A 13,203-nucleotide genomic window follows, 5' to 3' on the forward strand; every position below is an offset into this window, starting at 1 on the left:
CTATCTTTCAATGTCTTTTCCTGTCCACCAACATTCTGTTTTCCGTCCTTGAGCTGGGAGTAGCATAACTGCTTTGGGAGATGGTGGTCGGACAATGTAGCATTCAGTCCAGCAGAGTTGATGGCAGTGGAGCATCGCTTCAATGCTGGTGGTCTTTGCTTTTTCCAGCATGCTGACACTTCCCCACCTGTTTTCCCAAGAGATTTGCAGGATTCTTCAGAGGCAACACTGATGGAATCCTTCCAGGAGTTGAGTGTGATGTCCTTAGACAGTCAACTTTTTGCAGGTGTACAACAGGGTTGGGAGGACAATAGCTTTATAAACAAGCCCCTTGGTCTCCCTACGGATGTCCCGGTCCTCAAACACACTCTGTTTCATTCGGGAAAATGCTGCACTCGCAGAGCTCAGGTGGTGTTGTATTTCAGTGTCAATGTTGAATTTGTGGAGAAGTGGCTGCCAAGAGAGAGGAAAGGGTCAACATTTTCTAATGTTACACCATTAAGCTGTATTTCTGGCATTGGAGAGGGATTGGCTGGTGACTGCTGGAAGACGACTTTGGTTTTCTTGAGGCTCTATTTATTTATTTATATATTTAGAACTTTTCTATCCCGATCTTCTCACCTCTGTAGAGTGACTCAATGACAGACCCAGCTTCTCGCATGCTTCTGCAAAGTGTTTAGAATGGCTTGTAGGTTTTTTTTCTGAATGTGCACAGCCAACATTGTCATCAGCATATTGGAGTTCTATAATAGATGTTGTTGTGACCTTGGTTTTGGCTTTCTGTCTGCTAAGGTTAAATAGCTTGACATCGGTCTGATAGATGATTTCCACTCTGATGGAAGGTTCCCATCAACAAGATGAAGTATCATAGCGATAAAGATGGGAAAGTGTATAGCTGTGTTTGGTTTAAGGCAGAACTCGGAGCTTGTGTCCTCGGTCCCTTTTATTTCTTTGTTTCCCAGTTGATAGTATCCTAGCTATTTCAGGATTCTGGTTCCTATTTGGGGAGCCAGAATAGTGTTATGGTTGTCAGTGTTGGACTAGGAATCCAGGGGACCCGGGTTCGAATCCTTGCTCAGCTTCAGCGTTTTCCCATTTGATAGACTCTGGATATTTGGCCAGTGTTTCTCTCTCCTGTGCGCCATGGACTTGCTTCAGTCCCTTGAGGCAGCTTTCAAGAGGCAAACACCATTATGCCTGCGCTCCTCCTGGGCCCAAAGTGTTCTTCTCTGACGTCCGTGGATACAGCTCCTCTTAATAGCCGTCTGGGGAGAGCCTTTTTGTATCCGAAGCATGCTCAGGCGCTTGTAGCGCGGCTCGACGCTACCCTCAAATGGAATGCAAATTGGGCTGGCATAATTGCTGTTCTGAGACTTGCGTCATTTCGCTGCCAGAAAAGAGGAGGAGGAGGAGGAGGCATTTTTACATCTATGTCTACTCACTTCCCCTCACTTAAAACAGTGCGCCTTTTAAATGTTAAATGCTATGTTTCAGTCAGCCTGGTGTCGCGTTCCAGGTTTCACGTTCCTGCGCAAGAAGAGAATCTGGAGGTGTTCCTTGCCATTTGACTGGGCTAATTCCAGTTATTGTGTACACAACCATAACTTACAGTGACCTTATGAGTTTTGTAGTTTTTTCCCCCTTAGGCAATTTGTTAATTGATTTTGTTTCATTTTCCTGGGAGGTAGGCATTGTGCGGTGTACAAAAAAATATTGAAAATCAAGCCTGACTTCTCTGTAGAATCCAAGTTGACTCAACTGATGCTATACTTTAATAATAATAATAATACTAAACTTTATTTATACCCCGCTACCATCTCCCCAAGGGACTCGGTGCGGCTTACATGAGGCCGAGCCCACAACACATCAATAATAAAACAATAGCAAACAAACAATACAAAACATTGGGTTGTTGTAGGTTTTTTTGGGCTATATGGCCATGTTCTAGAAGCATTGTCTCCTGATGTTTCGCCCGCATCTATGGCAAGCATCCTCAGAGGTAGTGAGGTGATTCCAGCCATTAAAGCCTTCGACAATACAATACAAAACATTTAAAATACATCTCATAAACAAAAATAAAATAAAATGTAAGCAGTACAGTAACACAACAAGCATTTAAAACCTATGGCTGGGCCAAATGTAAAATTAAAATTTAAAAAATAATGCTGGGCATGAGCAAGGTAGGATATAACTGGGATGGAAATTTTCGGAAGGGATAGGGCATGCAAATCAATCAACCCCACATCAATAATAAAGTGCATTTTGAGGGCATATTGCTGAGAAATTCATTATTCTGGAAAGGCACACTAGATCAGACTTACACAACCTGTGACTCCAAACACCCACAAGCCCTTAGACCGCTTGTCCAACGGTCAGGAATTCTGGGAGTTGATGTCCAAAATACCTGGAGAGCCACAGGTTGTACAGGCCTGCCTTAGATATACATGGGAAACATGCTAAGGCCTGGCAAAGTGGAAGACAATAGGAAAGGAGGGAGGCAGCCCTGCAGGTGGGTTGGTTGAACCAGCTGCAGCTGCCTTGAGTTTGCAAGATCTCTTGATGGTCTGGAGGCTGTTGGGCAGTCACGTCCCTTGCACAAGACACACAGACAAGAGGAGAAATGAACAGAAAAGTCTTTACTCTTAATTGCAGATATGAAACACAAACAGACTCGCCTTTCTCCTTTTGCCATTAGAGCAGAAGGTGGTTCCTTTTATGATAAGAGTGAAGGTACAGAACTGACGTTGACCCATAGACAAGTCAACCCATGGATTTTGGGTCAACTTTTTGACTAAAACTTCTAGGTCAGTGGTTCTCAACCTGTGGATCCCCAGATGTTTTGGCCTACAACTCCCAGAAACCCCATCCAGTTTGCCAGATGTTAGGATTTCTGGGAGTTGAATGAAAACATCTGGGGACCCACAGGTTGAGAACCACTATTCTAGACTTATACATGTGTATCTAGGCATGGGCCAACTTGGGCCCTCACTCCATATGTTTTGGACTTCCACAATCCTTAACAGCTGAAGTTTGCCCATGCCTGGTATATATAGTGTTTACTCCTGCAAGTAATGTTCCTGAATAATATCTTTGGCACAGGATGTAATCACAATACAATACCATAACAAAGTATGCATTTATTGGGAGATGTGTTATGTCTCCTACTGTCAGAGGGAATTGGTTAATTCATCAAACAAAATGTCCAGCCGTCAAGGGAAACAGGGTGCTTCAGATCCAGATGGGCCTTTAGTCTGACCCTCTTGGACTTTTTCTACAATCTCTAGTTCAAAAAGAAAGCCTTTCTTCAACAAGAAGGTTCCTAATGCAACATGCTTTGGACTGTGACCTGGTTCATAGAAATGCATCTGTATGTGTCCCATTAATGGAAAGAGGGCAGCTGAGAGGCAAAGTCAGTTGCATTGGAAGGTCCTCAAAAACTTGAGCCTGAATTAGCTGTAGTTATTCTCAGACGCCATTGAATTTATTGAAGAAAATGCTCACTGTTCAATTGTTTTCATCCTAATCATTTTAAAACGAACCAGACTTTTGATCACTCTCTGAAATAGAAAATCCATTTCTTAATTCAATTGATGGTAAAGGGATTATATCCAGAACATTGCGTTGTGGCTTCCTGCTCAGTCTATTAAAGGAAGGGGAAGTCAAACTGAAAGATCAAAATCTCTCTCCCGCTCTCTCTCTCTCTCTCTCTCTCTCTCTCTCTATATATATATATATATCTGTGTGTACGCACTTTAGAATGAAAATGGTCTTGTTTTTCCGACAGCATCCATGTGATTGAACGCCGTGCTCTTCCAGAGTTCTTCAATGGGAAAAACAAGTCTAAGACCCCGGAGATGTAAGTAAGAGCAAATCCAGGAGGCCTGTGCCGCCTTCTCCTCTCTCCTCCCGCCATGGCTTCCATTTCAGTGCTGTTGGTTGACCCGAGGCCCTTCTCGCTAGGTCAAGCTGCGTGCTGCCTTGTCTCCGTTATTACATCCACTCTGACACTTTGATTGATTGTAATTAGCCCAAACGCTTTAATTTTCAATCCTGTTTGGGAGCATAATTGCGGCTGGTGAAAACGCCAGTATGGATTTGACATTATGAGCAGCTGTCCATCCAACTGGAAAGCTGGAAGTGAAACACCGGGTGATAGAGTTTGAGCCCAATCAGGGCAAACAAGGGGCAGGCTGGACCATCCAGCTTGGACTTGCCAATGTGTTTTAATGGTGTGGTCTTGGGTGTACGTCGTTATATGTGTTTTACATGAGTCAATAGACAAGAATTCCCCATTCTCTCTAACCCTGGTTTCCTATGGATGAGCAGAAGTAAATAACATATTTTGTGTATCTCAAAAACTTGATCCGATGAGGGGAAATGGGTTTCATTTTTGGAATCGGCAGGTCAGAGACATCCAGAAACAAGGCTTGCATTTGAGGCTCCAAAAGGTGTGTTTATTTATTTATTTATTTATTTCATTTACTTATACCCCGCCCTTCTCACCCCGGGGGGGACTCAGGGCGGCTTACAATGGGGGCACAATTAGATGCCCAAGACGATTCACAGCAATACAGATAAAAAACAATTACAACAATTAATTAAAAATATCAATACATAATAAAATCATAAACAGTCTCATGCTCAGGTTCAGAGTCCATATATCCGTCCATTCCATTAGTCCTTGTCTATCATCAGTTCATTCAATCAGCTTTCAGAATTACCAAAGGCTTGATCCCAGATCCAGGTCTTGAGTCTTTTCCTAAACACCAAGAGGGAAGATGCCGATCTGATCTCCCCGGGGAGTGAGTTCCACAGGTGAGGGGCCACCACTGAGAAGGCCCTGCTCCTCGTCCCCGCCAGCCTCACTTGTGACAATGGCGGGGTCGAGAGCAGGGCCTCCCCAGAAGATCTTAAACTTCGAGGTGGGACGTAGAGAGAGATCCGTTCGGACAAATACACTGGGCCGGAACCGTATAAGGTTTTATAGGTCAAAACCAGCACTTTGAATTGTGCTCGGAATTGGATCGGCAGCCAGTGGAGCTGGCGCAACAGGGGGGTGGTATGCTCCCTGTACGTCGCCCCGGTGAGCAATCTGGCTGCTTCTCGCTGGACTAGTTGTAGTTTCCGAGCAGTCTTCAAAGGCAACCCCACGTAGAGTGCGTTGCAGTAATCCAACCGGGATGTGACAAGAGCGTGGACCACCGTGGCCAGATCTGGCTTCTCAAGGTACGGGCGCAGCTGGCGCACAAGTTTTAATTGTGCGAAAGCTCTCCCGGCCACCGCTGAGACCTGGGGTTCCAGGCTCAGCGATGAGTCCAGGATCACTCCCAAGCTGCGAACCTGCGTCTTCAGGGGGAGTGTAACCCCGTCTAACACAGGCTGTAACCCTATACCCTGTTCGGCCTTACGACTGACCAGTAGGACCTCTGTCTTGTCTGGATTCAATTTCAATTTGTTAGCTCTCATCCAGTCCGACACAGCAGCTAAACACCGGTTCAAGGTCTGGACAGCCTCCTTGGTGACAGGTGGAAAGGAGTGACAGATTTGGACATCATCTGCATAGAGATAACATCTTATTCCGAAACTCCGAATGATCTCTCCCAACGGTTTCATGTAGATGTTAAATAACATCGGGGACAGAATAGAACCCTGTGGGACTCCACACAACAATGGTTGTGGGGCCGAACAGGTGTCACCCAGTAACACCTTCTGGGTCCGTCCCTCGAGGAAGGATCGGAGCCACTGCAAGGCAGTGCCCCCGAGCCCCATATCCCTGAGGCGACCCAGAAGGATACCGTGATCGACGGTATCGAAAGCCGCTGAGAGGTCCAGCAGAGCTAACAGGGACACACTCCCCCTGTCCAGTTCCCTGCGCAGATCATCTACCAAGGCGACCAAGGCTGTCTCAGTTCCATGTCCCGGCCTAAAGCCAGACTGTGCCGGATCCAGATAATCAGTGTCTACCAGAAACCCCTGGAGTTGTGTTGCCACCACACGTTCCATGACTTTGCCCAAGTAGGGGAGATTGGAAACTGGCCGAAAGTTGTCAAATTGAGTGGGATCCAGTGATGGTTTTTTCAACAGCGGTTTTATCACAGCCTGTTTTAGACTCGCTGGAAATTTTCCTTCCTGTAAGGAGGCATTAACCATCACCTTCACCCACTCCGCCAAACCCCCTCTGGCTTCCTTAACCAGCCAGGATGGGCAGGGGTCTAGGATGCATGTGGTGGGTCGCACCTCTCCAAGGATCCTGTCCACATCCTCAAGCTGAACCAATTGAAAAGAATCCAATAAAACTGGACAAGCAGATGCTCTCGTTACATCCCCAGAGACTGCCGTTAACATGACGTCAAAACCTGACCGAATCCGCTCAATTTTATCCGCGAAGAATCGAGCAAATGCTTCACAGCGAGCCACCGAGTTGTCCGAGGCCTCGCTTTTTGGCGGATTTAACAGGCCCCTGACAACTCGGAAAAGCTCCGCCGGACGATTCTTCGCTGATGCAATATTGGCTGTGATGAATATTTTCTGAGCTGCCGTTATTGCCACACCGTAGGACCTTAAAAAGGCATTCAGGTGTGTTTGGGCTGGATTGGTGGGGTTCCGGCGCCACACGCACTCTAGCCTCCTCTTCTTTCGCTTCATTGCTGCCAGCTCCTCAGTAAACCAAGAGGCTGGTTTAGCTCGGTTACTCGAGAGGGGGCGTTCCGGAGCGATAGTGTCAATTGCCCTAGTCAGCTCATTATTCCAACGAGAGACCAGAGCATCGGCAGTATCACTAGCCAAGGAGGTGGGAAGATCCCCAAGAGCTGTCAGGAATCCATTTGGATCCATAAGTCTCCTGGGGCGGACCATTCTAATGGGTCCACCACCCCTGCGGAGGTTAGGAGGCCCAGTTAGTCTAAATCTGATCAGGTGGTGATCGGTCCATGGCAACGGAGCGATGGTCGGCTCCTCCACCCCGTCACCCCCATCCCATCCCTGAACAAAAACCAAATCTAAAGTGTGCCCGGCATTATGGGTGGGACCCGATATTAGTTGGGACAGGCCCATGGTTGCCATGGCGGCCATGAAGTCCTGAGCCGCACCAGAAGGAGGGGCCTCGGCATGGACGTTGAAATCTCCCAAGACCAAAAGCCGTTGAAAGCTCAACGCCATGTCCGAGACCACTCCCGCTAGCTCAGGTAGGGAGACTGTAGTGCAGCGGGGTGGTCGGTACACTAACAGAATCCCTATCCTGTCCCGGTCACCTATCCTGAAGCCGGCACATTCAAAGGAAGATGATTGTGGGATGGGACACCTGATCAGTGGAATGAAGTTCTTATAGACCACTGCGACTCCGCCTCCCCGCCCTCCAAGCCTTGGTTGGTGCTGAACGGAATAACCTGGTGGACAGAGTTGGGAGAGATTGACCCCTCCCCCCTCGTCCAACCAGGTCTCCGTTATACAAGCCAGATCGGCTCGCTCCTCTTGGATTAGATTTATTTATTTATTTATTTATTTTTTGCATTTATTGACCGCCCCTCTCAGCCCGAATGATAGATGTTTTTCCATTTACCGACCTGGCATTGAACAGCACCACCTTTAGCCTGGAGGGGCCACCATCCTGGCACCTCAGTTGTATATTGTCAGGAGTGAGTTTTGGAGTTATCAAATTATCGTTATTAATTTCGGGCCGAATAGTAGCATTAATTTTTGGAGTTGTCAATGTCCTATTAAGAATTTTGGGTCAAATTTGCTTTTGTCTTTGATTTCTAGGATCTTTGGAAGTTGCCAATTTGTTATTAAAAATTTTGAGCCGAAACGAATGTTTTATACTCCTTTTCCCGTATCTCCCTCTCCCGGTCACCACCTCAATGGCGGCCCTCCCACCCGCAGCCCCACCCCCCCCCGGGGATGTTCCCTCCATTTCCAGCAATTATAATCTCGGTTGTGGGCAAATGCTCATAGTAATGTTTATCTGTCTCTGGGTCCCAATATTCCCACCTCTCGGTGCTGTGTATTCCTTCCAGTGTAGCAGAAGCTCTAAAGTGCGCTTGTGTTAATGCTATGTAGTCCAATTGTGCTAAAGTTGTTACAATTTGCACTTGCGCTGAAAAAGCTATAAAGTGCACTTGTGTTAATATTATAAAGTGCACTTGTGCTAAAGTTATTGTAAAGTGCACTTGGGCTGGAAATTGGAGGGATATCAGTAGCAGCAGAGGTAAAGTAATCATTGACCTAGATATAGTATTCTGATGTAAACAATTAGCAAGAACCCAATGAATAGAACATAAAGTGCAATAGCTATGAGCCACTTGGCCTAGGATTTTGGACCACTTAGTCGGGTATGGGATCTAGCAAGATCTAAAGTGCTTATGGTAATGATATAAGGTTTAGCAGGACTAAAGTGCTTAGATTAAGATGACATGGGCAAAATAGGCTGAGATAGTTCTAACGTGCTCAATATGCAAATAATGTCTACTATAAATGGTTCACAACTACTCAGTCAAGACAGACAATTCGTCCCGAAGGACCTAGGTCCTTGGGCCCGTGGAACACCAAGCCGGCACCCAGGGCCAGGTCTCCGGATCTTCTTGGCCGTCTCGGGTAAAGATGATCTTAGCAGAGCAGATGGTAATCCGTAGTGGAGACAATATATGCCGTTATTGATGACTCAGCAGCACTATTTACAAATGTCAGTTATATAGTAGATGTTATTTGCACCATTTGTCTTGACCACAAGGGGCAGTGTGGAAAGAATGGGAGTCTAGTTCTTTGATATAGAACTCTGAAGGTCGTGATTAAAACCCTGAGTCATGAGGGGACAGACCAGAGACGTAACAATAAAACAGGGAACGTCCCGGTCAGCACCAGTCTTTCCGGAGATGAACACAATGGACGCGATAAAAGGCGTCATATACTATGGCGGGTTCGACACACGTTCAACACAAGATAGCAGCGTCACAACAACGGTCAACACAATCAGTCTGAACAGCACAATGATAACAACACAATGATGACAACACATCCAATCCGCCGCAGTGGAGGAGCCGCTGGGCCTTGCTTCCTTCTCTCCTTCCTCTGGGTCAGCAGGAAGGGGGCGCAGAGCGATGGGGCTTGGCCAGCCAGATGGTAGTCTCTGGGCCTTGTCCCTTGCTTCCCTCTCTCCCTCTCCCTGATCGGCGAGAAGGAGGAGCGCGGCGCGGTTGGACAGAGTTGTAATTTGGAGACACATCTGCTCTCATCTCAGATGGCAAGATTTGCCTTTCTCTGTAAATCCTGAAGTTGCATTTTATGGAAGTAGGGAGCTCTCAGGGGAGAGAAGCAGATGCCGGGACAGACTTGCTTGGCCTCCAGATGTGGAATAAAGCCAGATGGGCTGCTGTTTCAGCGCTCGCTTCATCAACATGATGTGTGTCAAACCATGGAAGTTTGGAGGGTGTTATTTGTAAGCAGCTTGACTCCAGACCATCCTGATCTTGAGAACCAGGCAGGTTCATCTCTGGCTAGTGTTTGGATGAGGGGACAGCAATGAATCCCTGGTTTGTTGTTGTTTATTCGTTCAGTCGTTTCCCAGTCTTCGTGACGTCATGGATCCCAGGTGCTGTAGGTTATATTTTAGAGGAAGGAACTTGCAAATCTGTCTCTGAATATTACTTGCCTAAAGAACCCTGTGAAATCCATGGAGTGACCATAGATCAACAGGAGGATTGAAGGCAACATAAGGCAGGTGTGATCTGCCTTGATCCCACCAGTTCTTTATTGCAGGCAGATGGGTCTTTGTGGCACAAGTTCCAATGAATCATCTGAGCAATGGTGTTGTGCCTCTGCTTGTAGTCTGTCTGCGCGATCTTGCAGCAGCTCAGGATGTGATCCATTGTTTCATCTGCTTCCTTGCAGAGTCTACACTTGGGATCTGTTGTCGACTTTTCAAATCTGGCTTTGATGGCATTGGTTCGAATGGCTTGTTCTTGGGCTGCCAGAATCAGGCCCTCCTTTGTCTCTTTTTTCAGAGTTCCATTTGTGAGCCACAGCCATGTTTTTTCTTTGTCAATTTGGCTCTCAATTTTCCCCAGGAACTGTCCACGGAGAGCCTTCTTTTGCCAGTTTTCTCTTCTGCTCTGGATTGTGTTTTTACGGTATTCACTATTTGTCTTTTGCACTTGAAGCAGTTTACTACTATTGACTTCCCTCAATGTTGGTTCTTGACTGCCTTTCACATCATCTGCCAGGGCGTGTTTCTCTTCTTCTACCATTATTGCTGTTGTTGTTGTTGTTGTTGGCTCACCAGCAGCAAGGCTGGCCTTCCTTTTCTGCTCTATGTTGAAAGAACATCCGACATGGCTGCTTCATAGGTAATGTTGACGCCTGCTGCTCAGTATCGCACGTCCGGTCCCTCAAGGAGTTGTTTATTGATTTTATATTTCTCTAAGAACGTGAGACGTCTCTGGCACAGCAGAAGGCAGCCCATTGGGCCTTGCCAACATCAGTGCAGCAAAATGTCACTGAGCATGAATGCTGCTGCATCCGAGACCGAAGCCTTGGCTTGCAGGATGTCACTTGGCTGCATGACAGACCTTTTGAATGCTGCCTCCGTTTTATCTCTTCTCCTTTTAAATATAGCTGGGGGGGGCTTTGTATGATAGAATTTCAGGCTTCAGTGGCTTCAGAAAGAGTACACAAAGCTCCTTTCAACAAAGATACATGAGAGTAAACAGCCAGGGAGGGCTTTGGTCAAGGCTTGTCCATCTTTTAAGGTAGGCATAGGCCAATTTTGGCCCTCTGAGTGTTTTGGACTTCAACTCCCACCATTCCTAACAGCCTCAGGCCCCTTCCTTTCACCCCTCAGCCGCTTAAGCGGCTGAGGGGGGAAAGGAAAGGGCCTGAGGCTGTTAGGAATGGTGGGAGTTGAAGTCCAAAACACTCAGAGGGCCAAAATTGGCTCTTGCCTGTTATAGAGGAAGGAATTGGCAAAACCACCTCGGAGTCCTCGCCTAAGAAAGCACTATGAAATGTATGAGGCTGCCATAGATTGAGATGTAAAAGCAACATACACATACGTGATCTTGACCCTAAATGCTGCCGTCTTGAAATTCCAGAGCATGGGCCAATGGGCCTCTTTGACCGTTGTTCTGAAGGGCCTAGACCAGTGGTTCTCAACCTTCTTAATGCCGTGACCCCTTAATACAGCCCCCATTTTGTGGTGACCCCCAACCATTGGCTGCCGTTCATCTTCCGGTCCTAATTCAAGGTGCAGGTGCTCACCTACAAAGCCCTAAACAGTTTGGGACCTGCCTACCTGTGTGACCGCATCTCCATATATGAACCCACATGATCCCTTCGATCATCTGGAGAGGCCCTGCTCACAACCCCACCTGCATCGCAAGCGCGTTTGGTGGGGACGTGGGACAGGGCCTTCTCTGTGGTGGCCCGCCGACTCTGGAACTCTCTCCCCAAGGACATTAGACATGCCCCAACGTTGGCAGTCTTTAGGATACGTCCAAATTTGAATACTGGTGGGGTTGGGGGCTGGATTGATTTTTTTTTGCTGGGATTTATAGTTAACCTGCAATCAAAGGGCATTCTGAACTCCACCAATGATGGAATTGAACCAAACTTGGCACTCAGAATTCCCATGACCAACAGAATATACTGGAAGGATTTGATGAGCATGGAGCTTGGGTTTTGGAGTTGTAGTTCACCCACATCCAGATAGTACTGTGGACTCAAACAATGATGGCACAAATACTCAATATGCCCAAATGTGAGCACTGGTGGAGTTTGTGGAAAACAAACTTTGACATTTGGGAGTTGTAGTTGCTGGGATTTATAGTTCACCTGCAATCAAAGAGCATGCTGAACCCCACGAATGATAAAATTGAGCCAAACTTCCCACACAGAATCCTGATGCCCAACAGAAAATACTGTGTGTTCTGATAGTCTTTGGCAACCCCTCTGACACCCCCTCACGACCCCCTCAGGGGTCCCCAACCCCCAGGTTGAGAAACACTGGCCTAGAGATTCATTTACCTGTCTCAGGGAAAATAAGGTAGTATTTTTTTTTGAAAATCCATGGGTATTCCACTTACGGCTGTCATCTTAGTGACTGTAAAAGGCTGACGATAGTGCAAAACCAACAACAGCTTTTACATCATCACCAGTGAGTGTGGAACAGGAAATCCCAATAGTAGTGTGCTGAGGGATCATTGTTATTATTGGGTGACCCACCCCATTCTGTATTCATAGAATCCTAGAGTTGGAAGAGACCTGGTGGGCCATCCAGTCCAACCCCATTCTGCCAAGAAGCAGGACAATCATATTCAAAGCACACACGACAGATGGCCATCCAACCACTGCTTAAAAGCCTCCAAAGAAGGAGCCTCCATCACATTCATGTTAATTTTCAAGAGTGCAAGGCTGGGGTGAAAATTGCTGGAAGAAACATTAACAACCTTAGATATGCAGATGACACCACTTTGATGGCCGAAAGCAAGGAGGAGCTGAGGAGCCTTCCAATCAAGGTGAAAGAAGAAAGTGCAAAAACTGGGCTGCAGTTAAAAAAAAAAATTAAAAATCAAGATTATGGCAACAAGAATGATTGACAACTGGGAAATAGAGGAAGAAAACGTGGAGGCCGTGACACACTTTGTATTTCTAGGTCCAAAAACTGCTTCAGACGCAGACTGCAGCCAGGAAATCAGGAGACACTTACTTCTTGAGAGGAGAACAATGTCCAATCTCGATAAAATAGTGAAGAGTAGAGATATCACACTGGCAACAAAGATCCACATAGTTAAAGCAGTGGTATTCCCCATAGTCACCTACGGATGTGAGAGCAGAACCAGAAGGAAGGCTGATGAGTAAAGGAAGAGAGATGCTTTTGAACTGTGGTGCTGGAGGAAAGTTCTGAGAGTGCCTTGGACCATCCAGTCCATCCTTCAGGAAATAAAGCCCAACTGCTCACTGGACAGAGAAGACAGGAAAGCTTAGAGAAGACAATGATGCTGGGGAAAATGGAAGGAAAAAGGAAGAGGGGCCGACCAAGGGCAAGATGGATGGCTGGTATCCTTGAAGTGACTGGATTGACCTTGAAGGAGCTGGGGGTGGTGACGGCCAACAAGGAGCTCTGGTCCATGAGGTCACGAAGGGTTGGAAATGACTGAACGAATGAACAACAACAAAAAGGAAGGAATTGTATGGCCCTCCAAGTATACTGGGATT

The 13,203-nt window shown here is 46.8% G+C and overlaps 1 protein-coding gene across 2 annotated transcripts in view; it reads left to right on the top strand.

The window, feature by feature from the left end:
- Nucleotides 1–13,203, top strand: part of SMARCC1 (SWI/SNF related, matrix associated, actin dependent regulator of chromatin subfamily c member 1) — a 145,318-nt gene that overhangs the window by 47,475 nt on the left and 84,640 nt on the right. For both annotated transcript variants that reach the window (XM_060782736.2, XM_060782737.2), the window contains exon 15: nt 3,785–3,856. In XM_060782736.2, coding sequence (XP_060638719.2) covers nt 3,785–3,856 — 72 coding nt within the window. The remainder of the gene's footprint in view (nt 1–3,784; nt 3,857–13,203) is intronic.

Source organism: Anolis sagrei, chromosome 6 (genome assembly GCF_037176765.1).
Source record: "Anolis sagrei isolate rAnoSag1 chromosome 6, rAnoSag1.mat, whole genome shotgun sequence".
Lineage (NCBI taxonomy): Eukaryota > Metazoa > Chordata > Lepidosauria > Squamata > Dactyloidae > Anolis > Anolis sagrei.